The sequence below is a fragment of the Pteropus medius genome, unplaced genomic scaffold, assembly GCF_902729225.1.
Source record: "Pteropus medius unplaced genomic scaffold, Ma_sr-lr_union100, whole genome shotgun sequence".
NCBI classification, from domain to species: Eukaryota; Metazoa; Chordata; class Mammalia; order Chiroptera; family Pteropodidae; genus Pteropus; species Pteropus medius.
The window spans coordinates 12153506-12179009 of record NW_024349804.1 but is presented as its reverse complement, the minus strand read 5'-3'; the positions used below and the strand labels follow the sequence as shown (position 1 = coordinate 12179009).

The 25504-nt window shown below is 57.0% G+C and overlaps 1 protein-coding gene across 1 annotated transcript in view; it reads left to right on the top strand.

Annotated features, from left to right (window-relative positions):
• The window catches only part of PPP2R2C (protein phosphatase 2 regulatory subunit Bgamma), a 94466-nt gene that overhangs the window by 31761 nt on the left and 37201 nt on the right, over positions 1 to 25504 (top strand). The window contains exon 2 of the mRNA XM_039838223.1: positions 23798 to 23895. Coding sequence (XP_039694157.1) covers positions 23798 to 23895 — 98 coding nt within the window. The remainder of the gene's footprint in view (positions 1 to 23797; positions 23896 to 25504) is intronic.

Sequence of the window (25504 nt, the reverse complement as noted above, 5' to 3'; positions counted from 1 at the left end):
GCTTTTGATCTTCATTATCGTCTTTCTGCCATACAAAGGCCTGACAGTCACTGCTGATTGCTTATTGATTATCTTATTTGAGCTATACATTAGTTTTTTAAGGGGTGTGAAAAATAAGCTTAGAAATGAAAACAGAAATGTGGTGTTCAAGTTAGAAAAAGGCAATAACATGGTCAGAAATGAAAACTCCTTCTGCTGGGTGTAGAACAAGAGGTAGATGCTACAGACTGTGGGCCAAATCCAGCCCACTGCCTGTTTTTATAAATAAAGTTTTATTGAAACACAGCTGCACCTGTTCGTCTAGGTATGATCTGGGGCTGCTTTTGCCCTACAAGTGGCAGAGCCGAGGAGCTGCAACAGAGGCCCCGTGGCCCATAAACTTTACCTGTTGACCACCTGGCCCTTTGTAGAGAGAGTTTGCCACCTGCGATGGTTAATTTCGTGTGCCACTCTCGGGCTGGGCGGAGAGACTCAGCTGGTGCCCAGGACTGAGCCGCGGCCCTGTGGGCTCCGCAGCAATAGCTGGGCGCCTGCTGGCTCCTCGATTAGATGCAGGGATCAGAGCCACCGGTAAAGCAGAGCCGGCCTCTGGGGAGTGGGTCAGTCCACCCCACCCCGACCTGATGGGCCAGAGCTGCAGAGCCCCGAGACACGCTCGCGTGTTGATCCCGGGCCGTGTCCTCCGTGCGTACCATCTACCAACAGACGCCCTCCCCGCCGTCTTGGCCAGCTCCGGCCCCAACGCTGTCCCGTTGTGGGTCAAGGCTTCAACGCATGGATTTGGGGTCAGGGGCCACAGACATTCAGCCCACACCCCCCGGGTTCCCATGCTACGGTGATTCACAAACACCGGGCTGTGCTGCCGTGCTGGGGACAGGCAGGGACATGCTTTCTCATGGTTCCCGTGTGTGCCGAACAGGAAGTCACACTGCCTGGCTGCCCCATGCTCTGTTTCTGCAGAAAGGCAGAGGGTTTTGTGTTTGCTCAGAAACCAAAAGCCACATGTGCACATGTCTGGGCAGGTGACGAAGGTGAGTACAGTGCACCTGCGGCTCTGCTTTCGCAAGCCGAGCCCCACAGCGTGCCCGGAACGGGCGATCAGAGGAGAGATGGCAGAGACCCCCCGGGAGCGGGGAGCACCACACTCTTACCCGGCTGAGCCCCAGACTGCACAGGGCTCACAAGGAGGGGCTGGCGTGGTCCTTTCCCCAGTGACAACACTGCCCTCAGGCAGCTCGGACCAGAGAGGTTATGGACGGGTCAGAGACACACAGCCGGAGAGGCACAGAGATGAGCATGGTCAGCGTGGGGCTCCTCAGCCTGTTCTTAATGACGTGTGGGGTGGATGTACCCAAACGCCTGCCCTGGGGGTACACGGTCTCCTGGGAGGGGCAGGTGGGGGGATCATTGGGGTGCAGGAGGGGAGCTGCACAGGCTGCTGTGGGACGTGGCCGAGAAGGCAGGCCCTGGGCCGTCGTGCGGCCCCTGCCACGGGCACACAGCACGGCCCCTCTCTCCCTCTCATCCTCACGACAGACCCGTGTGAATGAGAATAAGGACAACAAACGCTTTCTTAATATCTTTTGGGTGCCAGGCGTGTGCTAAGTTCTTTGTCCATATTAACCAAGTATTTCTCAGGGTGATCCAAAGGTGAAGACTCTTGTGTCCCCATTTGACAGAGGAGGGAACCGGGGCACAGAGAGGCCACCTGACTCTCCAGGGCCAGAAACGTAGGTGGTGCTGGGGTAGGGCTTTGAACCCAGAATTCAGGCGTGGCCATTTGGGAGTGCAGAAAGACTCTCCGAGGTGAGATCATTGTCCCAGGTCCTGTGGGAGGTGTGGGGGCTGCAGGGTGACTTGCTCCTACCTCCTGTGCGTCCCACATGGTTCCAGACACAGGGCCGTGGTCTCATCCCTGTGCCTTTGCACACTCAGCCCCTCTGCTGAGCATGTCCCTTCCGCTCACATTGCCAAACCCCATCGACAGCTGAGGACCCCAAACGAGGGCCCATTTTGAAGGCACCTTCCTGGTCTCCCCCAGATGCACCTCACTGACACCACTTACCTATTTGGGGGTCTGTCTCCCCACTGGAAAGAAGCTTCTTAAGGGCAGGGACCATGTGCTTCCTGCTCACCGAACTCCCCCAGTGGATATGGCACAGGGCCTGGCACACAGTGAGACTCCATGGAAATTTCCGAAGGACTGAGTCAGTGCCTGGCTGAGGGCATTGGTGTCCCCTCCGTGCAGGACACGGCCATGGGAGGAAGCCAGCGTAAGGCAGGCCCTGGGACAGGGTGACTAACTCACCTCACTGGGTCGTTCCCTGAACTAGAGACGATGCGTGGAAAATGCACGGCGCGTTGCTGGCGCTTCGTAGGCAGTCGGCCAGTGGCAGTTGTTATTTAAAACCCCCCAGGGAGGCAGGTGTGGCATCTATGGAGATCCTACTGTGTGCCAAAGACTTAGCACGTGTCGCTGCATGAATTGAACTGTATCCCTCCCAAATGCGCATGTTGAGGGCCTAGCTCCCAGCACCTCACCACGTGACCGCATTTGGAGACTGGGCCTTTAAACAGGTGGTTCAGGTAAAGCCAGGTCACTGCGGTGGGCCCTGATCCAGTGTGACTGCCGTCCCCGTGAGGTTAGGACACAGACATGCACAGAAGGAGGACGGCGAGGACACGGGGAGGGTGGCCTGCGAGAGGCTCGCTGCTGCTCGGCTGACGGTGGCAGCGACGGAGCTTCCTCTCCCCTTTGTCGCCGGCGTTCGTTCTCAGGGAAGGAGACATTGGCAGCCCGCCGTTTGCCGTGGCCATGTGCCAGCCTGTGTGGCATTGCACCGCCCGTCCTTGGGAAGTCTTGCCCGCTTGTCACGTGGAGTGCGTGGGACACAGTGGGACTCCAGAGACACAAAATGGACCCACCGTCGGAGTCCCCGGAGGGAGCCACTCTGCTAGGACCTTGACTTTGTGTATGTGTGTGTGAGAGAGAGAGAGAGTCCACACCCTTGGTGATACAGTGCTCCAGAGGAGGCGGCACTCACGGGTGGAAACGAATCGGGGGCTCCAGACTGTAGTGGGTTGAATAGTGTCCCCCAAATTAATGTCCACCCAGAACCTCAGAATATGACCTTCTTGGAAATAGGGCCTTTGCAGATATAATTGCTTAAGATGAGGGCATAGTAGACTAGGGTGGGCCCTAAATCCAATGACTGGTGTCCTTGTGAGAAGGGGAGGGACACAGACACAAGGGAGAATGTCACATGAAGACAGAGGCAGAAATGGAGTGACTTGTCTGCAAACCAAGGGGTGGCAGGGATTTTGCTGGCACCCCTCAGAAGCCAGGAGCGAGGCACGGAACGGAGCCACCCTGCCGAGACCTTGACCCTGGACTTCTGGCCTCCAGAGCTGTGAGAAAATTCATTCCTGTTGTTTCGAGCCTCTGTTTACGGGGAAAGAAAACGAAGACGCGGATCCAGCCCGGCCCCTAACCTTCTGACTCCGATTTTCTTCCTCTGCGAAGTGAGGCGTTGGGCTGGAGCCAAGTGACGCGTTTTCTGTCAACGGCCAGATAGCAACCATGTTAGACTTTATAGGCCTCAAATACACGCCTGTTGCATATTTTTCTTAACTTTGTTGGCGTCATTGTTTGTTTTACGACCCTTTAAAAATGCAAAGAGCATGCTTGATCTCGGCCGGATTTGCCCGCGGGCACGGGTTGCTGGCTCCTGGACTCCAGGCTCTGATCCCGCCTAGAAGGAGCCACACGTACCGCCCATCGTCAGGGCAAAGGGGCACGGACTCTGCCGTGGGGCCGTGGACTGTCGAAGGGGTGAGGGTCTGGAGCCCCCAGGTATCACTTTTCTCACCTGTCAGAGGGAGTAGTGCCTGGTTTTCCCAGGTGAAGGCCACGATAGACAGTGCCAGGCGGGCACGCACCTCCCTGTCTCCAGGCCCAGCCCATCTGCCTTGTTCACACTTCACTCCCCAGCGCTGGGCACAGGGCCTGGCCCGGGGGTGGGGGGCCTGGGGGAGATTCGTTTGAAGAGTGAAGGATGCTTCTGGAAGTCCTGTCTGGGTCAGGCACTTCTCCGAGTTCCCTCTGTCTTAGCAGCGACTCCCGTGGTGTCATCGTCCCTTTGGGAGGGCAGGTACCCTGCTGAGTCATCTCTGCGCAGTGTTTGGTCACAGGGGCGGGAGAGTCAGCCAAAGGGCAGTGTGTCTGACGGGCATCCAGGCCGGCGGGACACTTTGAGCCCCACCCGGCCCGAGCATGGAGGAAGTGCTGGGGCCCAGGCTGTGTCCTAGAGAGACGACCTCTGACAGCAGCCGGAGCCGGCGCTGGGAGCACGGAGTTCGGAGTCAGGCCCGCCTGCGTCTGAATTCTGGCTTTGCTGCTTGGCAGCTGTGTGGCCCCGAGTGAGTGCCTGGACCTTGCTGGGCTACAGCCTCCTCTCCAGGAGGGCCCCGCACACCGTCCCTGACAGGTCCATCCTGAGGGCGGGTGACATGGGCACAGCAGCAGGCAGCCTGGCACAGAGCTGCTTGCTCCTAGTAACAGCTCTGTTGCTCGGTGGCTCACATTTTTGTCAAACCTTCTCTTCCTCCGGAGCGAGTTCCTGGCCCTGGCCCTTGGGTCCTTCCCATCCTGGCATCATCCAGGGTTGCTATGGTCACCCCAATTCACAGATGAAGAAACAGAGGCTCAGAGAAGGAGGTGACTTGCCTGAGGCTGTAAGGCAGGAACAGAGACCCCAGCCTGGTCCTTCTGCCCCCTCCTCCCGCTCCAGTCACTGCCGGCTCAAGGCATTGTCCCAGCTGTGGGCGGTCAGCTACATCGGCCAGGGCTAAGGAAAGCCTCCATCATCTCAGGTCGTTGTCAAAATCTGCCGGGACTGCTGCCCCTCGAGGCTTGGCGAGTCCTCCGAGCACCTCCCTGGTGGCTGCTCCCTGCACCCCCGTCCCCTGCCGTCCCCACCCCGGGCATGCACACACCACTCGAATCACGTCCTTAGTCACTTCTCTGGCCTTTATCAGGCTCTTTCCCAGGAAGGCCTGCTTGATTGCCTTTGACCAGGAGGCATCTTTGAATTGTTGTGCAAGGCTGAGGCCATGGACTGGGGTCTCTGGGGGCCCCCCACCCCAGAGCCTCTGCAGGAGAATGTGTTTACCCAGAAGCTGGAGCCGAGTCCAGAGGGAGCCGGGCAGGCTGGGCCCTGGAAACGGCCCCAGTCAGGTCGCCCCTGGGATTCTAGGAGCCTGGAGCCTCCTTCTCAGCACCCGGGGAGGTGGGGGGGTGGATGCGATCCTGGAGGGCAAACTGAGGTCACCGAGAGGAGGGCCCAGGAGCCCCAGAAGACTCCCCGGGCCAAGGGGAAGCCAGGGTCAACAGGCGGTGGAGTTGGGGGGAAGAGCTGCACCCTTAATTAATGTGACCTGGAGGAGCCGATGAAAATCTCCGGGGCCATCGTGACATGAGCCAAAAGAGGCAGCATAGAGAAGCAGAATATCCTTCTGGCATATGGCGTGGACACTGGAGGATCCGGCCTAGCACGGATGACCAAAGGGACTTCTGATGCTGAAGCCCAGAATTTGTTCGCATACCTGCCATCTCTGGACTCTCAGGGTGGGGCTGGAGTGAGTCAGCCTTCCTCCCAAGGAGGCGAGAGCCCGGGAGCGAACACAGGAGAGTGACTTCCTCCTGGTGGGAGGAGGCAGCAGGAGTCTGGAAGGGGTGCCTCCCTCTGTCCCCGGTCCTGCTAGATGCCTCCAGCTGTCCTTGGAGGTGGCGACAGTGTGGTCCAGTGGTGGGAGCCAAAATCTTGAGAAACAGAGAGATCTGGATTCAGAGCCTGGCTCAGCCACTCGGCATCTGTGCAGCCAGAGGGCACGCTGGCAGCCGAGGCCTGGCCAGTGGGTCAGGTGACTGGAGCAGAGGATGAGGAGGGGGCGTGGGGCGAGCAAGGGCAAAGCCTGGACAGGGTGCCGGGCTCAGCTTCATCCTGGAGAGAGCAGCTGGTCCACTGACTGGGAAAGCTCAGGCTGGGGCTGCGGTGGGCAAGGCTGTGCCGTAGTGCTGAGTGCTAAGCTGGGCAGAGGCTGGGGGAGGGTGGTCCCAGAGGAGCATGACCGAGTGGACATCGAGATGGCAGAGTGCACAGGCCGTGGCGCTGAGTTGGCTGTGGCATTCTCTCTGGGAAGTGGAATCGGACCTGGGTGTGAATCCTGGCTCCCATTCTTGGCAGCTGTGTGACTGTCAAGTTGTAGGACCTCTCTGAACCTCAGTTTCCTCCCCTGTAAAATGGGGGACTCCCCACTATGGGGTTGTTGTGTGCAGGTAAAGCTGGGCACACGGTGGCCTGATGACTGCTGCTCCGAGCCTCAGTTTCCCCATCTGTACAGTGGGAGCAGCACCTGCCATCTCGCAAGGCTCTTGGAAGCTGTGAGATGAGGGTTGGATACTGGCTCTCTGTGTAAACTGTAAAGTGCTGTTTCCGAGTGATGGGCGATATTAATGCCTGTAGCCTTCGTTGGGGCTGAGAGGGACTGCTGACTTCGCCCGGAGCTCCCCCACGGCCTCCTGCCCTCGCCCCAGTGGGGAACAGAGCCGTCTGCCTATGGGGAGGCTTTGTTAATTTCCTGTGGCATCTCCACGTTGTGTGCGGACACAGCATGTGCACACCTAGCTCAGGTCTACACGGGTAGAAAATAATGCAGAGCGCCTCTGAGTAAATCCTTGGCCTGCCCTGTCTCCACCCGAGTCACGTACCCACTGAGGCCAGTTCTCACTCCAGCCAGGAGCAGATATACCAGGCAGTATTTTGTTCCTTTGAATTCTTATTTATCTATTAAAACGCACTACACACATGCGCACACACTGTTTATATTGCTGTGTGGAGCACAGTTCCACAGATTGGGACCTCACTATTTGTTTTTGGCCACTGAGTGGCAACATGGCACAGCCACCAATGAGGACTCTGACTCTGATGAAGGGAGTGTAAAGAAGCAGTGTGGGGCCCAGGCTGGGGGAGGGGGAGGACAGAGTGGGCGGGGCTTCAGCGGGTGGGAGTGGGCTGGGAGCAGGCTGGTCCTGGGGGGGAACCTCAGCTCTGTCACACGCTAGCTGTGATCTTGGGCCAGTCACTCTGCTTCTGAGGGCCTCAGTTTCTCCCCCTGCCAACGAGAGGATTGTTGGATGTCTAAATATAAAAATTTGGGTCCTACACTAGCCGGTAGTGGAGACCTGAGTTAGCTTTCGCCATCGTTATCACTGGAAACAAGGCATGTGACGTTGCATAGGCCGAGAAGGCAGCTGGGGTCTTTACACCCAGCAGGGTCAGGTCCTGGCTCCGATGACCAAACCGAGACAAGCATCCGCGGCCTCGCAGATGTGCACCCAGCAGCATCCCCCTGGCAAGTTTAATTTTGGGCTGAGATGGGTTGTGCTGAGGTCACCAGGGGTGCTTCACCAGCGATAAAATCGGGCACAGCCTCAGGTCTGAAGGCCCTGGCTTTGACCTCCAGTGGCTGAATAAACAGGGGATTCAGCTTCAGCTGGTGTAAAGCATTGCAGGTGTGTGTGTGTGTGTGTGTGGGTGTGGGTGTGAGTTCATGCGCATGTTTACTCTGCTTATTCTTGGGGGAAACAGCAGGAAGTCTTTAAGAAAGGATTACATTAGCCAAGGTCAGTGGCAGGGGCACCGGGGTGCAGGGCCGTTAGAATGTCCGGGAAGAGGAGGGACACCAGTCCGAGAACTTGCAGGGGTGTGGTTGTTTGCGGGGGAACGTAATCTGTGCGGGGCATTCGAGGGATGATGGGAGGAGGGCTGGAAGGGCTCCGCCTTGTGGTGTGCCAGGCCCTCTGCCAAAGCATCGTGTCGTCAGGGCTAACGTTCACATCAGCGCTGTGAGGTAGATGTCATGGGCCTCCTGGCGTGGAGCGTGCACGGCCTGGGCTGGAGTCCTGGCTGGCCCCACCACTTCCTGTGTGACCGTGGACTCCTTACTTGTCCTCTCTGACCCTCAGTCTCCTCGTCATTAAAATGGGGGTGATAATAGTCCCCGCTCCACAGGGCTGTTGGGAGAACCAAATGAAGCAAGGGATAATCAAACAACCAGTGTATGTGAAGGACTTGAACCCTGCATACGTGTACCTGGAAAAGGGTGACTTGTCCAGAGTCGCTCAGGTGGTAAGTGGCAGAGCCCTGTCTCCTTCTGTCTGTTCGGCTGCCTTACATTCAACCAGGCCCTGTCCACACACCAGCCAGGACGGCCCCCTCAGTGGCCACTGCCTTCACATGTCAGACACATCCATGCCCCACAGGTACCCGTTACCTGCTATGCCCCCCCGTATCTTTTTGCTATTTTATCTTCCGTCCAAATCTAAACTCAGATCCAGGCCCCGCCAGCCGGTGCATGAGCTCTCCTCTCCCACTTGGGTCTTCTGCTAGTGCACGCCCCCAATTATCACAACGCTGCTGCTCCCCGAGTCGGGCTGGGGTCTCCTCTTTCAACATGGTCGACTGGGGCACGCCCATAGCAGAAGGCTAATTGAATCACAAGGCACAGGTTGTAGAACACGGGACGCTTCATTGGGCCCTGCGAGAATGAGCACACCCAGCCTGCTCCCAGCACCGAGCACGGAGCCGGTGTAATTACAGCTTACATGTAACTTCATTAGCGTGGTGAGGCAGCCAGGCCGGCTCCTGCCTGTGGGCCCCACAGAGAGTGGCCCTGAGGCTCAGAAGCCCAGTTCTGAGCAGCCATGTTCACCTCCTGCCAGCTTGCTAGTGGTGTGGAGCTGGGCTCTCTGTGTACGGGCTCTCTGTTTAATTAAGGGCATCAGAGGGACACGTGTTGGGTTTAGATGGTGACACCAGGCTGGCTCCTCTCTATAAACTCTGCTTCTTGAGAGATTTCCCTAAACTCTGAAACCAGAGACGGCTTCAGGTGGAGGTGAAAACAGAGCTTTCATCAAACAGATGCCAAACCAAAGACAGGAAGGGAGTGCCAGGTCCGTCTGCTCCACGCTAGTGAGGGAGTGCCTGGCACCCCGTGGCCAATTTCCCAGGAAGCTCACTGAGGCCACACTGGATGGCGGCTTTGTGGTGAGGGTGGCCTGGGATCCTTGGGGCCTTTGAGACCATGACATCCTTGGCCGGCTCTGGCCCCCTGAACTGGAAGAGCCAAGGCAGCCAGCCCTGCTCTGCTTCCCATGCCCCATCCTCCCCTCAAGCCATAGACCTCTGCAACCTTTGCTTTTGGGGTTTCTCATGGAGTAGCCAACACACCCAGCAACTTGTTTAAAACGCTAAGTCCCAGGCCTCAGCTCAGCCTTCTAGGGGGCGAGGGTCAAGGAATCTGAATGGTTAACAAGCACCGCTGTAATGATCAGGTTACCTGCCCTGCATCCTCCTTCCTGAACTCACCACTTAACTACTGCCCACAGCCCGGTCCTCTGGAGAGGAATGTGATTGGCTCAGCTCTCTGGGCAGCCTCGTGATTGGTTGCCTCTAGTGGGGCTTGTCTACCACTTGGTCCAATCAACTGAGGGCAGCATGGGTGTGTGGTCATGTGCAGACCGCTGATGCAGCTGGCCTGGGGCAGTAAGTCAGGCCACTATTGGTTTATCAGTTTATCTAACATTTGACTCCTTTTGCATGTTTTTGCATCCTTTCGGGATCCTAGTCTCTTCTGCCATTTCAGTTTTTTTTAAACCAACCAAATAGCACACACAATTTTCTAATTTCCAATAATCATCCAATTTTCAGCATTCTCTAAATCGACACTGAACAATAGAAATGTAATGGGAGCCGCATGTGTACTTTTAAATTTTCCATTGCATAAGTAAAAAGTCACATGCATAAGTAATTGCAAAGTATTGCATGAGTAAAAATTAATAGGTGTAATTAATTTTAATAATTTATACATTCAAACATAACAACATACACTCAATATTGAAATTATTAATGAGTTAGTTTGCATTGTTTTTCACACTAAATCTTTGAGATCTGGTGTGTGTTTTATGTTTACAGTACATCTTGGTTCAGCCTAGCCATATTTCAAGAGCTCAGTGGCGACGTTTGGCTGGTGGCCTCTGTACTGGGCAGGGCAGCTCCGAATGATGACTTTGCTTGATATCGTTTTGAATGTATTTTTACTCACTTTTGAATATTGTTAAATAGTTGAAGGACTTTTCGGTCCATTGTTCAAGAGTTCTTGACCTCAAAATGTTGGGTTTCCAGCAACAAATGCTCATAAAATCTGCTGGAGTTTTGGAGGGGTAAGCCCAATTGTCCTGACCCATTGTGTTCTTTTGCTAGGTCTTTGTTGACCAGGCCAACTAGGCCATCATCAGCGTTTATTTTTGATTAGTGAGTGAGTTCATTTTCTGGGACTGCTGTAACATATTGCCACAAACTCGGTGGCTTAAAACAACAGAAATTAATTTCCTGATAGTTCTGCAGGCCGGAAGTCCGGAATCCAGGTGAGGGAGGGCTGTGTTCCCGCCGGGGCCCCTCGGGAAGCATCTTTCTTGCTGCTTCTGCCTTCTGATTGCCGCCCGCATTACTTGGCTTATGGCTGCATCGCCCTATTTTCTGCCTTCCTTGTCACCTTGCCTCCTCCTCAGTGTTGTCTCTCCTCTGTGTGTCCCTTACAAGGAAACTTGTCCCTGAATTTAGGGTCCACTCGGAATATCCAGAATAATCTTATCTCGAGATCCTTAATTATACCCGCAAAGACCTTTTTACGAATAAGGTCACAGTTACAGGTTCTGGGGATTAGAGTGTGGATACATCTTTTGCAGGGTCACCACTCAACCCACCACAGCGAACCATTAGTGTTTTGACAGTAAGAATGGAGACGTGAGGCGGATGAGACAGCGTTTTATTTGTCTAAGCTACGAAATGCATACTGTAATAATGGGCTATGAAAGGCAAACTAACACTCAGCATCATTTCTCAGTGTAATGGAAAGTGCTGGTCCACATCTCCTGGGGTTTCGATCACTTTGGCCTGGACTGGACATGGGTTAATTTGATAACAAGTGTGACAGATGCATTCGGGAAGGCAAACCGAAAGACGACAGAAAGGCAAGAATGTCTTAAATCGTTCAAAGTAAATACAGTGGCACTCGTAACGTGCTCTGAATAGGGCCAGGCTCGGCACTCATGAACGCTAAATTTCATCATCGCAATTGTAATGATCGTGATTATATATTTATATACATATCGTAGGCCTCTATATTATTAATGAGAATGATGCTAGATAAACTAAGGGAAAAAGAGACTCCTGCCAGGATACAAAACAAAGAACTGAGCTGAATCTATAAGTCATCAAATGGGATTTGGTGACGACAACCTTTTTTTTATGAGTTCCTGGGTCGCCACGGCTGGCGTTATGTGCCCATCCTTCTTTTATATGATCATCAGGATGGCACCAGTTTGGGTTTGCAGATGAGGTTTTCTTGATGTTTCCATGTCAGCATCTGGATTCAAGTCAGGCTGCTTCCCAGACCTGGACCCACCCTTGTGTCCTGGGAACAGACCCAGCCCCTTCCCTGTCTAATCACCCCCAGGAGCCTGGGGGTTTACTAATGAGCCCAGGAAGCCATAAACAGTAATGAAAATGTTTGTGTTACTGCTGGCATGGGGTCGCCCTTGGGGTCCCTTCCCTTCCCTGTCATTAAATCGGGAATCTTCCTTCTGCCTTTGAGCTTGAAGAGAAGGCTTATCTTCTCTGTGGCATTGCTTCCTTCCTCCCATTCCTTTGTTCATTCATTTATTCATCCATTCATTTGTTCAGGCCACTGTTGAGTGTCAGTCCGCTAGGAGCCCGTCTCCAGCGCTCCACTCCCTTGTTCTGGGTGCACAGAGGTGGGAGGCGGCCAGGCTGAGGTGGGGGAGGAAAGGGCCGTGGGGTCGCCCTGACCCAGCTCTTCTTCTTGGACTCTCTGATCTTGGGAAATTCCTCTAACCCTTCTCGCTTGGTTTCCTCATCTGTGAAATGGGGAGACTAATGTAATAGTAGCTGCGCCCCAAGAGCTGCAGTCAGCACTCAGAAATCGTGGGAGCTGCTTTTCCTGGCTCAGTGAGTCTCAGGCAGAGGGGACCGATCTGGAGAGATTGTGTTGGGAGGCACATCCCTCCTCCCCCACCCCGTATCTCCCTCTCCCCTCCCTTCCCCTCCCTCCTCCCACCCTGTTAGAAGCTCCGCTTAGTCTATTTAGAATAGGTTGTGTGCCTGATCGGGTTGCCAGATTTAGCAAACAAAAAGACAGGTTGCCCAAATTAATCTGATTTCAGAAAACAAAAGGTTTTTTTGAAGGATAAGTATATCCCATATAATATTTGGGATATTATACTAAAAAAGGATTGTGTCTTGGGTACACTGGGACATTGTGAAGTTGCAGAATTTCTGATTTCTCGATCCAGCCACCATTGCCCACTTTACAGATGACCACACTGAGACCCTGAGAGGCCAGGCACAAGAGGCAAGAAAGGTCCAACAGCCAGGTGGTGGCGGCTTGGGAGGGTCCTGGGTCCCCAAACCCCCACCCAAGTGCTCCTTTCCCTGTGACGGTGATGGGGGTGGAATGGCAGGGTGTGGCCCTCGACTCAGAGGTGATTGTCTCTTCACCCCCAGGACTAAATATTCACGCAGAGGAACGGTCCGAGCTCAGAGAGGGCATCAGCGTGCTCCCTGAGTGACGACCCCGATGGCTTCCAGGAAGCCCCGCCCAGCCACAGCTTCCCCTCGGCCGCCGTGTCATACGCTTCACACACTTGGAAACAGAGTTGATATAAGTGCGATTTTATTTCTGTCCTATTTTTTTTACATCAAGTAAAACACTCGGGAGGGGCGGGGAGCAGAGGACGAGGGCGGGAGTCGCTTTTAATTTTTTCATCGCTGAACCGTTTCCTGTGGCTGTCCCCATCCAGAACCCTGTCTCTGAGGCTCTGACCCCTCAGAGGAGCAGCCCACCCCTTTAAGGGAGACCCAGGCCCTGGGCCCCGCCCCTTCTTAATACTTCGGGACTGAATCGCCCCCCGCAGATGCGGGAGGCCTTCCTGCCGAGAGCGATAATTGAAGTTCTCTAACTGCTCTGTGGCTATAATTAGTCCGCAGTGGCTACTTGGGCCTTGGGGGCCTCCGTAGGTTCACGCTTCTCTGCCTCCTGGTTTACCAGCTGGTCCTAGAAGGTGTTATTCAAGAAACAGCGGGAGGACACGTGTATTTCCCTGACTGCGGGCGGGGGTCTTTCTCAAGGAGTCATTCGGGCCCTCCCAGACGGATGGCGTTTGAGGCCCCCGTCTGCCTCCCTCTGCTCTGCTGCTGTCCTGCCTGGGACAGGTGCTCCAGCCCTGCACGTGCATGCCCCTTCCCACCTGGACCGCCTCCCCACCAGCGGCGTTTCTGCTCATACTGACCTTTCAGGACTCAGCCTCGGTGCCTCCTCCTCCAGGAAGCCCTCCCCGCCCCCATCCCATGGCTGGGCCCCAGCAGTCACCATGTCACCCTCCACCGAAGCACTGGCCACACCGTGTGGTGCTCGCTTACCTGCCCAACTTCCCCACGGGACTAGGGGCTCCTAAGGGCAGGGGCGTCTGTGAGTGATTCACGCCTGGCCTCGCGTGCGTGCGGGCGCGGTGCACGTCTGCCGAAAAGGAAGGAGGGAGGAAAGAGAGAGGAACGAAAGGAAGGAAGGGGGGAGGGGTGAAAGGGCAGGCAGCGCCGTGCCGGTTTTGCCGGGGACACTGAGGACGCGTAACCGGGAAGTGTCAAAGCCAAGCCCCCACCTACGAGCGCGTCGTACTTTCTTTCCATCTCGGGCCTGATGTGGAGAAACGATCAGCTTCTGCGGAGAGCCGCGCGCGTGGAGTGGAAAGCGCAGGGGCCGAGGTCCGGCAGGTGTGGGCGCGGAGTCCGGCGTAGCTGCTGCAGGCCCCTGGACGGGGCACTGCTGCCTCCCAGTGTGGGTTTTCTCGCCCCCGGGGGTACTGGGTGGACCCGAGGGGTTGAGGAGAGCAGCGGAGGCTGCGCCCCGGGCGATGTCCCACGCGTCACCGCGGATCTCCACGCAGCCCCCTGAGGCACTCGATTCCCCCCGTGAGATTAACTCCCTGGACAGACGAGGACGCCAAGGCGCAGAGAGGGTGAGTGACCGGCCCACGTAACACAGCTGGTGGGTGGCGGAGCCAGTGCTTGAACCTGGGTCCTCTGGCTCTGGCACTGGTGCTGTCCCTCGGCTGTTCTGCTCTACGGTCTGATGCATGTAAGCGTCTAGTACCACGTCTGGCATACAGTAGGTACTTAAGTGACAGCCATCAACATCATCATCCCCAACACCCTCCTCAGCACCGTCGTCCCCCACGGCGGTGTCCAGGCGGGAGGTGCCCCCTGCTGGATTCTGCTGTTTGAGCTCGTGACTCGTGACTTTGTGAGTTCCCTTGCAGGGGTGCTTTTTAGCTGATCCGTAGTCACCTCTCTATGACTGTGGTCCCAGGAACCACTTGGGTAAAGTCATGATAACGGGCCGTCAGGCTGGCAGATCCTGCAGAGCAGAGTGGGGACCTCAGCTCGCAGGGGGTCTCAGGCCAGGGTGCGCCGGAGTTCAGGGAGTTGCCTTGTGCTGAGCGCCGGGGTGCTGTTCCATGCCTTGGCCTTGGCCTTGGTGTCTGGAAGGCCAAAGAGTTGCACCTTCTTCACCCGTGAACCGTCTGGAATCAGGATCACGGGGAGCATGAGCGTAGCCCAGCATCACACACCCTCCCGGACGAGCACGTGCAGAGGTGTCGAAGACAGACGCGCGGGCGGGGGAGGCCGTCTGCAGCTTCCTCGCGGCGCTCACAGGCGCCTCCCTCAAGCAGTGGCCCGACCGTCCACTGGTGGGGCTGCTTCGTGGAGCCACACCCTCGCCATCGGCCGAGTGCAGGCGACGGAGAGCAAGTTTTCCCACATCAGACAGGCGAGTAACGGCACCCCTGAAGGTGTCATTAAGTGAGGTCATAGGTGTGAAGTGGTGATCACCATGCTGGCCTGGACACTTGTCCTCCACTCACAGTTGCTGAATAATGCACTTGGCTGGAAGTTTGTGTCTCCAGGAAAAACCGGGAAAGAAGCCCAAGAATCCACAGCAAAGTGAGCAGGGGAAGGCGTCACACTGGCCCGGCCCACCAGCCCTGCCCGAGGGTGCCCATCTTTCTATGGGCACAGGAATCCTGGGTAGGAAGGGGGGTTGGTGTGTTTGGGGCACAGGACACCAGGCACGAGGCGTGCTGTGACTCTCCATGGAGGCACACTGCCACCCTGCAGTGAAGAGACCTGAGCTGGCCCCGTTGCACTTCAGAATGTCAGGAGCCCAGGCCCTGGAGTCTGACCAGTGTAGAGAAGCTGTGCGCTCCCAGCCCGAAGCCCAGCTCGACACTTGGAGCCTTGGTTTCCCCACTTGGAAATGGCAGACTGCCACGCACTCCTAGGGCTGCCGGGAGGGTTAACACGCCCTGTGGGCAAGCAAGGCAGGGAGCCTGGTGGCCCGAGGAGCTTCCGCTAGCAGAGTGGGTCCCATGGGGAGCGCAGCAGCAGCACCAAGCGGGCAGCTGTGTGCTGGGCCAGCCTTAGCCGGCGGCATCCCGGTTCACAGGCACAATCACGCCCACTTTACAGATGAGGGAGCTGAGCCCCAGAGATTGAGCAGCAGACGGTCCGCAGCCAGCGCAGAGCTGCGGGGAGCCTGTGAGTCTGCCCACCAGGTCCACGCCCTTGCCCGTGGCCCACCTCGGGGCAGCCCCGGTGATGGGACTGTCACTGCTGTTCCAGCCCCTCTTGTGGGGGTGTCCCAGACACTGCCTATACCCCATGTCACCCCTTGACAGGAATGGGTTGTCATCTTCTACCAGACTGTCACCCAGAGGGGGGACACGGGGCCTTTCCACGAGGAAGGCGGGGGGTGCGGAGCCTGGCTCCACGTGTACACGGTCACAGCTAGTCTTAGTCTATTCATGGCGCTCTCCCCCGCCGGACAGCTGGTCTGTGGGGGCTGCACAGTGCCTGTTTGCTCACCTCTGAATTCCTGTTGCCAAGCATAGGGTCTGGCACTTAGTAGGTGCTCGGTAAGTACTTGTTGAAGATATAAATGGTCCCATTTGGGGAAATGCAAACGGTCCATGCTGGCTGAAGGGTGGGGGTCGTGTTGGGGGCAGGGGCTAGCGAGGGCAGTGGGGAGCCACAGAAGGCCTTGGGGAGGGTCATGATGTGACGAAGTTTCAGTTTCAGAAAAGTCCCCCCGGCCTCTGGGTAGACGGGGCCAGGACAAAGGCAGGAAACTCAATGAGGAGGCGGCCGCGGTCTTCCAGGAGAGAGGTGACAATGGCCTGGGCCAGGGCAGAGGCCAGAGAGGCTGACAGAGGGCTTGGCGAGCTTTGCCAACCATGACCTCAGCACCCAGCTCAGCGCCTGAGCTCGCGTCCCCACACCCCTAGAGCAGACGCAGGCTTGGCGAGGGGTCTGATGGACACACCGACGTGCCGAGGCCCGAAAGCTGTTCTTGGCCTCGGGCCATTTGGCCTCACCTGCAGGCTGCGGCCTGAGCAGAGGACATGGCCCGTGGGGGCCGGGCATGAGCAGGACAGACGCCTGTCCAGGCCAGGTGGCCCAGCCTCAGGCGATCGGTGTGGCTGAGCATCGGGCCTCCCTCCTCCTCCTCTCGGGGGGGCTCCTCGTCCTGGCACAGGACAGCACATTACAGTTTGCAGAGCCCTCCCGCCGGGCAGCTCTTCTCGTCACCATTATACAGATGGGGAAACTGAGGCTCAGAGTGGGAAATGACAGCCAAGACAGGGCGGGAGTCAAAGCCAGGTCTCCCGATGGCAAATTCACCACATCTCAAACCTTCTCTCTGTCTGTCTCTCACGTATTAATTCTTGTTCTCCCCCACTTTCTTTCAAAATCCAGCTAATTCCGGGATTTGGTTTGCGTCATCTTCATCATCATCACCATCATCATCATCATCATCATCATCATCATCATCATCATCGTTGTCGTCGTCTAGTACTCATTGCAACTGACAATTTTTGAGCAGTTTCTTGCTGCCAGGCGCTTTGATATGTGTTGCCTCATTAAATCCTTACGTCCAGCTCTGAGATGATAGCGTTACACTCATTTTAGAAATGGGGAAACTGAGGCTCGGAGAACCAGGCGGCTGCTGAAGGGGGGCTGTCACCCCTAGCCCTGTAGGCGCTTTACCAGCACCGGCGGCCCGCAAACCTCAGTGCGCCCCGGAAGACTCTGTCAGCTGCAGAGTCCAGGCGCCAGCGATTCTGATCCAGGGGTCTGAGCGGGACCGTGGGCACCGTCCCGTGTAGGAGAAATGCCCGGGTGACTCTGCTGGGGGGACCTTCAGGAGCTTGTGCTGCAGGGGAAGAGGCAGGGAGTAGGTGGCCTTCTCTCGGTCCCGTTCACCTTGACTCTGTCTCAAGGCCAGCTGCTGGCTTCGGGCCACCTGGCCACCTCGAGGGCCCACAGGGGTCTGATTGAGGGGTGGCTCCTGGAGGGCCGTGCTGAAGTCCCATCTGGGGTGTCACTCCTGCTGTGAGCACAATCCGACCAGGCCTAGAATCAAACCCAGCAGCCTGACCGGGTCCTGCTGACCACAGGCAAATAAATCCACAGCTGTCCAATCTGTCCACTGTCCTCGAGGCCATCTGCCTCTACGCCGCCAGGCCAGCAGCTACTCGGCAGGGGCCCGTCTGGCCTGGCAGGGAGGAGCTGGCAGCCACGGCCCTGGTCTCCCTTGCACGCTGCCCACCGTGGAGCACCCACTGGACAGACAGTGCTCGCCCGCTCACTTTGGTTCCTGCTGCAGCCCCCTGGCAGAGCTGGCTCAGCCACGGGTTGGGGGTCCAGCGCCAGCCATAGGCTCCCGACCCGCTTCGAGCCCTCTTCTGGGGACTGGGTTCCCTCTTGAAGAGGGTGGGACCTGTCCTTAAAACCCTTGTGGTCTGACTGGGACCTCACTCAGCCGTGAGAAGGGCCGGGGCGCTGACACAGGCAGTGACGTGGGGGCCTCGAGGACAGGCTGGGGGAGAGGAGCCAGGCACACAAGGCCGCAGGTCGTGTGACTCCGCTTACGTGAAATGCCCAGAAGAGGCAAATCCAGAGACAGGAAGCAGACGGGAAATTACCAGCGGCGGGGGCAGGGGGCGGGGAGTGACTGCTGACAGGTATAGGGTTTCTTTTTGGGGTGATGGGAACGTATAGAATTAGATAATGGTGATGGTTGCATAACCCAGTGAACACACCAAAACCCACCGAAGTATACTTTGGATGCAGTGCACAGGAAGTACCCAGAAGGCCGAATGTTACTGTAACCTGTTCTGGTCCGAGGCGCCCAGAAGTCCCAGGCCGGCCTTGGCTGCCCAGGTTCCCCCCTGCCCCCCATCCTGACCCCTTCTTAGGTGCCTCTGCTGAAGCCTGGGTGGGAGGGGCCCCGTATTAGCGTCCTGGTGTGTACGTTAACCCTGTCCTCGCCACAGCCTGCGTGAGTCCCGTGAGACTGTCCCTATTTTACAGCTGAGGACACTGAGTCTCGGGGAGATGGGACTTGCTCCAGGACACACACCCTGGGCCTCGAGTCGGAGTCTGCTGATTTCAGGGCCTCGGTCCCCTGGCCGCCTCACCCTGTCCCCATCCCTGGGGCTGTCACGGGCCTGACGTGAGGAGCTGTGATACAGACAGAGGAACTAGATGTTGGCATGGAGGACTTGGTGGCTTCTCCGGGGAAGTGACACTTGAGCTGAGACCTGAGGGTGGACAGTGATGGGGCAGCTGTGCAGTCAGAGCACAGTGCGGACGAGGCGCCTTGCGTGCGTCGGGGAGCGGAGCGTGCCTGGCCGAAAACCTAGGCTGCAGCTTGCAAGCTTCCTCTCATCAGGAAAGTCTTTTTAAGTGACATCCCCACCTGCAGAAACCGGGGCCCAGCGGGACGGGCCGGCCGTGCTCTGCACTAACGGTGCCGGGAGGCGGCTCTGCCCCGCGCCCGCTCCAGCTCAGCCGCCGCTGCTTCTCCGGCCTCCCCGAGCTCAGCGGCTTCGGACGGTGGCGTTCGCTGTCGCTCGCGTCTGGGGGGCTTTCCGCGCACGCTGGCTCAGCTCGTGCACACATGCGCCGTAGTTGTGGGTCGGGAAGCTGTCTCCACTGGGCTTTGCTGGGCCCTGTCCCACGCTTGGGGACTGACGCACACTGGCCGAGGACGGCCTCAGCTGGTCTCTGCGGCACGTGGTCTTCACCCTCCCGCAAGCCAGCGTGGCATTGTTTCCACGGCAGGGCAGGGGTCCGGCAGGGAGAAGCCGCTCAGGCCTCTAGCGGCCGAGGCTTGGACCCAGCACCTTCTCACGGCCTCCATGTTCTGTTGGCCGGAGCAGGGCACAGGCGGGTCACGGGCAGGCGGCAGGCTCCGGGCTCCGTGTCTGGTGGGGGGGCTGCCAGTCCCGTGCAGGGTGTGGATGCAGAAGCCAAGCCCCAAGTCCGTCACCCTTCCTCGCTCCCCGTGACCCCAATCCTGTGTCACAGTCCCCAGCAGGCCCTCCCCACCCTGAAGTCGTCACTTCTCCAGTTCTTCGTCCCTTACGTGTGGCTCCCTGGACTTAGAGTGCCCTTGAGGGCTTGCTGGCCTCCCTCGTCTCAGTCCCCAGGGGCCTGCCTGGACGCTCTGCCCACGTGAGCCCGAGAAGATGCTGGATAAGCTGGCTTGCCGCGTCGCGGGCCAGTGTGGGGCACACCCCACCTCCGTCCTGTCACTGAGCCTCTGTGCGGCAGCAAGCAGACCCCTCTCCTCTCTTACCTCCGTCCTCACCAGCCCCGATGCCTCCAACGATACTAATTAAATATGACAGCCTGGCCAGAAGGACCGAGCCGGGGTCTCCGAGGGCCCCCTCTCGGCTGTGAGCTCTGACGTGTGATGGGTCATTAATGGCGTTGACGACACTTACAGTGACGGGCGGTGATGGGCCACAGGGCGGGAGCTGTGCTGGCAGCGCCTCAAACCCCCCCTCCCCCTGCATTCGCGGGCCTCTGCCAGAGTTTCCAGGGAACCTTCCAGTCCACAGATCATCACATAAGTCCTGGGACCGCTGGCCAGGCAGGGATGACAATTCCCATTTCATCGATGAGGCAGGCAGAGCTCAGAGAGGGTGAGTGATTTGGGTGAGGTCACACAGTCAGCACCTGGAATACCTTCTTCTTGGTGACAATCACAGTGGGCATCTTTGAGATCCAAAGGCTGACCCCCCGCCCCCCGCTGCCATGGGGCACCAGCAGGGGTTCAGCCCTGTCCTCCAGGGCTGGTGCCTCCTGTGACGGCTCTGTTCTCCTGCTGTGCTGGTCAGGGCAGCCGTGACAAATCACCGCAAACACAGTGGCTTAAAACAGCACAGATTTCTTCGCTCACAGTTCTGGAAGTCTGAGATCAAGGTGTCACTGGGGCCGTGCGCCCTCTGAAGGCTCCAGGTAACAACCTTTGTGGGCCTCTCCCAGCCTCCGGTGAAGGCCGGCTACCCGTGACTTTCCTTGGCTTGCAGGCGCATCACTCCACCGTCTGCCTCTGTGGTTATGTGGCCTTCTCCCTGGGTGTCTGTGTGTCCCTGTGTCTTCAGGACACTGGTCATTGGATTTAGGGCCCACTGGATTCTAGGATGACCGTATCTTAACTTGATCATCTGCAAAGATCTATTTCTAAATAGGGTCCGAGTCACAGGTATTCGGGGCTAGGACTTCAAAGTATATTTCGGGGCGCGCAGTTCAACCCACGGCACTATCTTTGACTTCCCCTCTCTGGCTCCAGCTCCCGCTGTGGACCTGTCACTGGGCTGGTCACTTGGGGAGCTCTCAGGGAGGTAACTTTCCTAAGGCGAACCCTAGAAGACATTTACCATGACTGCGAATCGGTGTTATCCACCCGCCCAGCTCCCGAGGGAGCAATGCCCTGGCCTGAGGTCCCCCAGTTGTTGTGTACGTGTTTGGGGGACAGGACTGGACAGGCTGGTGGTCAGGACCCCCAGGGCTGCACGGCGAGGTTCAGTCACGGATTCGTCACGTTCCTTTCTGGGCTGGCCACTGCGATTCTGCAGAGACCGGAATCAAAGATGGCAAAGAGCTTCCGCTTTCTGTTTGGTAAACGTTGGTAACCGATCATTCGTTAGATCCCTCCCTTGCTCCCAAACCTGCTCGCCTCCACCGTCTCCACAGAGCTTCTGATCCTGGGTAGACTCTACTTTGGCCAGGTATGGATGACGACACAGAGCCTCACAGAAGTGGCGGGACTGACCTGAGGCCACACAGCCGAGGCACTGGAGCCAAGATCCAACCCTGGACTTCTGACTTGTCCACGAACAGCTCAGGCGGATAGCACCAGGCGGGGACCTTCATCTCCTCAGCTGCCAATAGAAGTCACAGTCACACCTCCTTCAGGGGCTGGCGTGAGGGTCAGAGGAGGCGGTGCATCTGAAACTGACACATAAATTGTAAATTGCCTGCAGTCGTTAGTGTCTGTTACTGTGGTAACCGCCCAGCATTTATGGACCACATTCGCTCTGGGTACCAATGGTTACGCTGCCATTTAATTTTAATAGCATTGTTATTTCTTCATCATAAAAATAATATAAATTATGCATATGTCCAAACTCATCAAATCGTATGTATTAGATATGTGCATTTTTGTACATCCATTCTATCTCAATGGAACTATACAAGTATACATTCATTACAGAAGAATCTAGAAAACATAGAAAAGTAGAAAGAGAAGGAAGAATATTTTATTTAAACAACCTCTGCTAACATGATGGAAAATTGTCTTCCAGCTCTCTTCCCTCTGCCCAGGTTGCTTGCTATTTGATCCGGCTGTGATCACTGGCCTAGATAATTAAAAACATTTTATACACAATGTTATATCTCGCTCTTTCCCCCTGAGGGCGTGCTGAGAGAAAATAGCAAGAGCCAGTGCCACACGGGGGAACCTCGGCACTGCCAGGCTGTGGCTCCGGCTTGTGGCTTTCCCGTGTCCCTGGGCCAGGATGGGCTGCCTCATGGAGGGACAGTGTCAGGCGGCAGGGACCCCACTGCCAGGTCTACACTCAATGATCACTTCCCAAAGAGCTGCCTTCCTTGTCTTACTCCGTCTTTTGAAGTGTAGTGAAATGTGCTTTTCTCTCGATCGATGTGTCCAGCCCATCGTTCAAAACCACCTTCTTTCTCCATTTTCCTTTCGCCCTCGAAGCTGGCATTTACCTGCGGCTCAGACCCGTGCAGGTCAGGAGCTGCCTCTGACAGGCGCCGACTGGGGGGAAAAAAGGCCTTTAATGAATAAAAGCGGGAAAACCGCGTGAGGCCGAGAGAACAGATCTTGAGACAAAAGGTAGCTGGTCCTTCTGAGAAAAGCGGGGAGACGAGGCTGGGGAAAGAGGGTGTCAGTTACCTTTCCTGAATTCGAAACACAGGACTCCCTGGTATTCAACAATAGACAGGTTTTGTTACTCATCTGCCAGTTTCACTGATCTAGGCTTGTTTGGGCCGTGGGAACTCTGCCCAGGCCTGGCTCGGCAGGGCGGTGGTTGGCTCTATTACACATGTCCTTCCTCTTCCTCCTGGGACCCCCTGGGCTAGTCTGGGCAGGTCCTTCTCCTGGCAGTGGCAGAGGTGCAGGACAGAGGCTTGTCTGCTGGAGTCCCGCAGGCCAAAGCAGATCACAGGACCAAGCCCAGAGTCAGGTGGCGGCAGTTTGCCCGGCGCAGGGTGGCCAGCTGTGCTGCGTTCCACGAGCAGGTGCAGGAGATGTGGTCTGCCTCTGGGCTGAGATCACAAAGTGCTTTAGAGACCTTCGCTTCACTCTGAGACCAGGTGGGGGACCAGCCCGCTCCCTCTCGCTGCCCTGTGGAGGCTGGCGGGGGCAGGGAGGAAGCGGGGAGAGCTGAGGGGAGCCACAGGAGGCTGCCTGGTCATCCATCCAGGGGGGAAGGCAGGCAGGGAGAATGTGTTAGGATCAGGATGTATTGTAGACGGAAGCCAGTGGGATTAGCTGTGTGGAGTGTGAGGGGAGTGACGAGGAGGAGAGAGGGAGGAGAGACAGAGTCAGGAGTGACTCTAAGCGCGGCGGAGCTTCAATACCTGGGGATAGAGGCGCTGCTGCAGTGAAAAGAAAAGTTTTGGGAAAAAGGATTCGTTTAGGGGACAGCGGAGGTTTAGAAACAGACCCCGCCTACCCGACTCAGGTGAACTATCACCTGGGGGCTGCGAGGAGGGTAGAGTGGGGGCGGGGCCAGGTAAGCGCCCCACCTGGTGCCGCTGGGAGGCGCGCTCGGACCTGCGGTGCGTCTGGATGCGGCGTGCCGAAGCGGGATGAGCGGTTTCCGTGCCCGCACAGCCAGGCCTGGAACGTGAAGATGCCAGGGGCCCCTTCCACGGGCAGCTACCGTTGGTCTCGGTCGCCCCTAAGTGTCAGGTGTGCATCCCAGTCACCCAGTCAGCGCAGGAGGAAACGACCCCAAACTGCTTCTGGAAGGAAGGGAAGGAGGAAGGAAGGAGACAGAGTAAAGCTCGTCAGGGATAGGTCTCTATCCTGCAGCCAGCAGTGAGGGGGCGGTGGGGGGGGACCATGTGGCCCCCACCAGTGCTGTGGCCCCCACCAGTGCTCCGACCCCACGGGCTCCTGCTGCCCGATGGTGGCCGGCCCAGGGGTGCGGGGCCCCTGCGGGGCGGGCCTCTGGGGTCCTAATGAGCCGCACCTTCCTGTCTCCCCTTCCCCGCAGCCGATATCATATCTACCGTCGAGTTCAACCACACCGGAGAGCTGCTGGCCACAGGCGACAAGGGTGGCCGCGTCGTCATCTTCCAGCGGGAACCAGAGGTGCGGCAGGGTCTGGGGCGGGGGGCTTTATCCTCCAGGATGCCCGAGGCATCCCACCAGGGTGGTCTCTTAGGAGAAAGTCGCCTGCCTTTGCACAGGATCCAGGGCTGGGTGGACAGGGTGTGCTGGGGTGGGACCCGGCAGGTCTGGGGAGGGGGTCCCCTGGGTCCGCTCAGCAGATGTTGGTCGATTGCTCGCTGTGTCCTGGACCCCAGAGAAGCAGTCAGGACAGTCAGAGCCAGCTGCTGCCCTGGGGTAGGCCTCCCGCGCACCTGCCCTCTGCCTGGGTGAGCTGGCGCCATCCCGGCCACAGCTGGGGTTGGGGGCAGCCCTCAGGCTGGAGCTGGGGGTTTTTGCTCGGCCCTGGGACCCTGCCCCTGTGACCGTTATGTCCTGCAGAACTTGGGTAAGAGCGTGGCAGCCTGGAACAACCCGCCCAAGGCTTCCATTTCTGAACCTTGTGATAAAAAAGCCCCCATTTGTTGAGCACCTACTATGCGCAGACACCTTGCTACACTCATCGTCTACCTCAGAGGGTGGGGACCGACACCCCATTTTACAGATGAGGACACTTGGAGAAGCCATCCAGCTAATGAGCAAAGACCAGGGACTGAAAGTAAGACTGTGTGTTCTGTCACCCAGCACCCTGCCTCCGAGAGGGGGGCTCTCTGCATCAAACAGGTGCTGGGATTACGTGCTGAAGAAGGCGTTGGGGGAGGGGAGGGGGGAAGGACGTGGAAGGAGCAAAGAGCGGAGGTGTGGAGTCACCCTCGTCATCCAGTTCGCGGGCTTCGTCCCCGGAGCTGAGGGTCCCCGAGGCCTGACTTCACCGTGTGTCCCTCCATCACTCCCCGCCCCATGTCAGCCCCAGCGGTGCGATTAGCTGCTGTGACCGTCCTCACATCACAGGTGGGGAGACCAGAGCTCAGAGGGCTCGAAGGGGCTTCGCAAGGACACGTTGACAGCAGGTGGCTGGAGTGGATTATCCCAGCCCAGTCCGGTGGCTGGAGGACCAGCGCATCCCACCAGGGACCGCGAAGCCAAGGCCTTTTTTTTTTTCCCCTCCAAATTGCAGAAAGAAATTAAATGGGTAGATGCAAGTTTCTCAGTTTTGAATTTTTCTCCTTTAATTTTTTCCCTAATTCTGGTCCCTCTGACCTTTGTCATAGCTCATGCTCATGGGAGATGCAGTGAATTAGAGGCAAAAATATTGAAGAACTTCATAGCTTTCCAGAAGCCAGACAGGCATAGAACTATCACAATAGATACTTCTTAAAAATGAACAGAAGACATGAAACTGCGCTTAGTTGAATGTCTTGGAGTTGCTGCCAGGCAGATATGCTTCTGGTTGTGGTTTCCTATTGTCAGATGAACTTGAATCATCTCCTGGGAGAGTGGTCCCTGCGGTGGACTCGCCACCTCAGATACAGGCCAGCTTTCCATCTCTGAGCTTACTTGATAACTAGTGTGCTTGCGTGAGGTTTGTATGATCACTCTTGCAATTAACCACCCAACCTAGCTTTTTAATCTGCATGATGTTTTTTTCTTTTTTGAATCATTTGCCTTTAAAGTTTCACAATAAAAAATTTTCCTGTTATATCAGTTATGA